The sequence below is a fragment of the Entamoeba nuttalli genome (assembly GCF_000257125.1).
Source record: "Entamoeba nuttalli P19 unplaced genomic scaffold asmbl_3469, whole genome shotgun sequence".
NCBI lineage: Eukaryota > Evosea > Mastigamoebida > Endamoebidae > Entamoeba > Entamoeba nuttalli.
This window is the reverse complement of record NW_008576105.1, coordinates 1-3,561: the sequence shown is the minus strand read 5'-3', so window position 1 is coordinate 3,561 and position 3,561 is coordinate 1. Positions and strand designations below refer to the sequence as shown.

At 28.0% G+C, this 3,561-nt stretch overlaps 2 protein-coding genes across 2 annotated transcripts; one reads left to right on the top strand and one right to left on the bottom strand.

Annotated features, from left to right (window-relative positions):
- Nucleotides 1-542: 542 nt before the first annotated feature.
- Nucleotides 543-1,802, top strand: ENU1_069920 (hypothetical protein; the record flags this gene model as incomplete). Its single annotated transcript, XM_008858402.1, has 1 exon — nucleotides 543-1,802. The coding sequence occupies one exon, from the start codon at nucleotides 543-545 to the stop codon at nucleotides 1,800-1,802; it is 1,260 nt and encodes a 419-aa protein (XP_008856624.1).
- Nucleotides 1,803-1,927: 125 nt separating this feature from the next.
- ENU1_069910 (hypothetical protein) lies at nucleotides 1,928-3,391 on the bottom strand (the record flags this gene model as incomplete). The annotated part of the gene is made up of 1 exon (XM_008858401.1): nucleotides 1,928-3,391. The coding sequence occupies one exon, from the start codon at nucleotides 3,389-3,391 to the stop codon at nucleotides 1,928-1,930; it is 1,464 nt and encodes a 487-aa protein (XP_008856623.1).
- Nucleotides 3,392-3,561: the final 170 nt, after the last annotated feature.

Here is a 3,561-nt window from a genome sequence, read left to right as displayed (position 1 = left end):
TATTTTGTTGTTGACCAAATCCACCCATACCACTGTTTTGTTGTTGACCAAATCCACCCATCCTATTATTTTGTGGTTGACCAAATCCACCCATACCATTATTTTGTTGTTGACCAAATCCACCTATACTATTATTTTGTGGTTGACCAAATGTGCCAAATCCATTATTTTGTGGTTGGCCAAATCCTCCCATACCGTTATTCGGTTGTTGCCCAAATCCACCCATACCATTATTTTGTGGTTGACCAAATGTGCCAAATCCACCCATACCATTATTTTGTTGTTGACCAAATGCTCCAAACATTATCTTGTTGAATTTTTTAAGTTCTAAACTGAGCTTTTATTTGTTAAATAATAATTAATTATTAATTATAGTATAAAATTAATTCACAATCGAAAAAAATAATTCACAAAATATAACACAAAAACAAATAACACAAAACTAGAAAAAGGAAAAAATCAAAGAACTTGAAATAGGGTTAGGTCTGATAATAAGAATAAAATGGATATTTTAATAATTTATTCACTGAAGTGTGTTTGGAATGACTAAAACTTTTGATGGAATAAGTTCATTAACAAAAGTGCCACTTCCGAAAGTTGACAATATATCACCAACAATTATTAATGTTACAAATCAACAAAATAGTATTTCGTCTTTTGATATAATCAAAAGTGATAGTGTTAGTAATTTTAATGAAAAAGAAGTATCAAAAACTATTGATGTCTCAAAACAAAGTACTAAACAATATTCTCAAATACCTTCTTTCATAATTCAAACTGCAAGGCCTATTCCTAAATTAAATATTCCACCACTAGAAGTACAACAAAATGAAAATATTTCTACTTCACAATTAAGTAAATCCTTTATTGTTAATAAGGAAACAAAAAGTATAAATACTCAATCAGATTCATTAAAAACAATGAATGAATTTTTACAACCAGAAAAGAAGGAAATACGTTTTCAATGTTCTCAACTCCAATTAAATCATCCAAATTCACTCAAAACAAAAGACAAAAAGAAACCCGATTGGGAACGATTAAAACAAGTTTCAAAAACAAATGAGGCTTGTCAACAAGCAGTTTTTATTGGGTTGTTAAACATGTTTGGATATGAAATTGGGATAGAGAGAGTATACAAAATATCAAAAAAGACATTTCCTTTATTAACTATCAAATTTGTTCATAGATGTACTCCTAATGGAAACCAAGATATGGAAATTATGACTAGTGCTACTCGGTTAAGTGAAGAAATGTTAAAATCATCTACTGTTGAAGATAAAAAGAAAAGAAGACAACGTAAAAGAAATATGGATGCTTCAATTTGTAATTCATTAATGGGTTATCTTGAACAAGAAGGAGTAAAATTTGAAATAAAAGGGACTAGAAGTGCTCAGTATACAATGGTTATGAAAAAGGTTAAAGACATTGACTTAGTATTGTTCAATAAACAAAGAAAAATTAATCAGAAAGATATTGTAAATATAGGAAAATACATTAACAATCACTTAGTCAAAATGATGGGTGGACTAAAGAGAAGAGCTATCTCTTCTGAACAATTCATTAGAATTGAACCAAATGAGCCAGATGTTACTAATATATTTTTAAACCACTTTAATGGACTATTGAAAGAGTTTGATGAGAGTACAAAATGTATTGATATTGACTATGACTCATCACAAAATTTTCTCACATGGTCGGCTTTGTCACAACCTTTCCGTTATAATAAATTAAAATACCCAAATGAATACTATTCATTCATTAAACCAGATATTATAGACTTTATATGTCATTCTTTTTCTTGAACCTAAAATATTAATAACTAACTTGTACTTTTGTTTGATTTGTTACTTAGAAGTTTTATTTCCTAAGCTGTTTGAGTTTAAGAAATAATCAATTAAAATGTCTGTAAAAAATCAATTATTACTAATTAATTCCCCCACTCTAAAACAGGAATTGGTTCAGGTTGTTGTTCTTTTACTTTAAGTAATGTTTGTTCTAAATCAAATATACTTTCAGTTAAACTAATAGACTCTTCATAAATAGTACTTTGAGACACTCCATCCATAACTTTTTTAAGTAAATTAAGATGATCTAACAATCTTACTTCTTGTGATGAAACTTTTAAAAATTGTTGAACACAATACACTAAACATTGATCAACCTCCTCTCCTGTTAAGTCATGAATGTTTTTACTCATAATTTCTTCTTCTTTCTTTATACCATCCAAAAGACCTTGTGCTGCATAGTCCTTAATTTGATTTTCCATTTCTGAATAGTGCTTTTCTAAAATTTCTTCTTTTGCTGTTATACTTCCTTTTTTAATTCCATTTTTCTCTCTAATTTCATTTTCTAAATCAATGCAATCACTAAAAATCTTCTGATTACTTTTAGTTTTTTCATCAATATTCCCTTTAAACTGTGAAATTTCAACTCTCATTTGATCCAATGGAATTACTTTAGATAATACACTTTCTTCATTTGATGGAACTGAATACCTTGAGACTGGTTTGTTATCATTATGCCTTATTCCACATTCACTTTTGATTCTACTTCGTTCCATTTTAATTTGTTTTGCTTCATTTTCAATTTCTCCTTTCACTTTTTCAATACTTTTTCTTTCTTTCTCTTTAATTTCTTTTTCTCTATCTATTTGGTATTGTTCTAGTTCTCTATGTTCCTGTTCTCTGACCTCTTTCAATTTAGTGAGCTGTGCCAATAAGACTTCCTTTTCTTCTTTTAAAGTATTAAATTCTTCTTCCTTCTTTCTTAAAGACCTTCTAAATCCAACAACATCATTATAATAGTCTAAACTCATTTCTCTAACCTCTTTTAGTTGTTTTGATAACATCTTAATTTGTTCCTCTTGTTCTATACCAGATTTACCTGCTACTTTTTCAACTTGAAGTTTTAACTCTGACGTTTTGGTTTCTTGCTCTTTTAATTGTTTTTTCAAATCAATAATAGTTGCATTCTGTTGTTTTATTAGTTTGTTTAGAGAATCAATTTCTTCTTTGTTATTATGAATAATTTTCAAATTTTGCTTACGGTCATCAAGTAGTAGTTGTTTTTCATATTCTAATTTACTTTTTTGTTCTTTATACCTATTAATTTCATTTTCTTCATAAGGAGCAAGAACTTTTGTAGGATCTCCTTGACTAAAATCAACTAATTCCATGAAAGTAGTAAATCTATCTGATAATGGTGGACTTAAAATTAACTCATAAATATATTTTATAGATTCCCTCATCTCATCAAGTCCACGCTTTCGAATCATATAATAAATAATTCTATGAAATCGAGTATAATTAGTTGGGTCTTGTTTGATAGTAGCTTGGTATGTATAGTCTGATGTATATATAGGATTTAACCAATCAGAACGTCGACTTGCCATTTCAATAAATAATAATTATTAGTTTATGTAAGACATTTTCTAAAATTCGATGATTTTTTTTCGAATCTAGAATTTAATTAAAAAAATTATATGAACCAAACTCTTTTCTTTATGCCTTGTCTTTTATTATAGTACTTTTGTCTTTTCTACAAAAATGATTATCCTCAAAA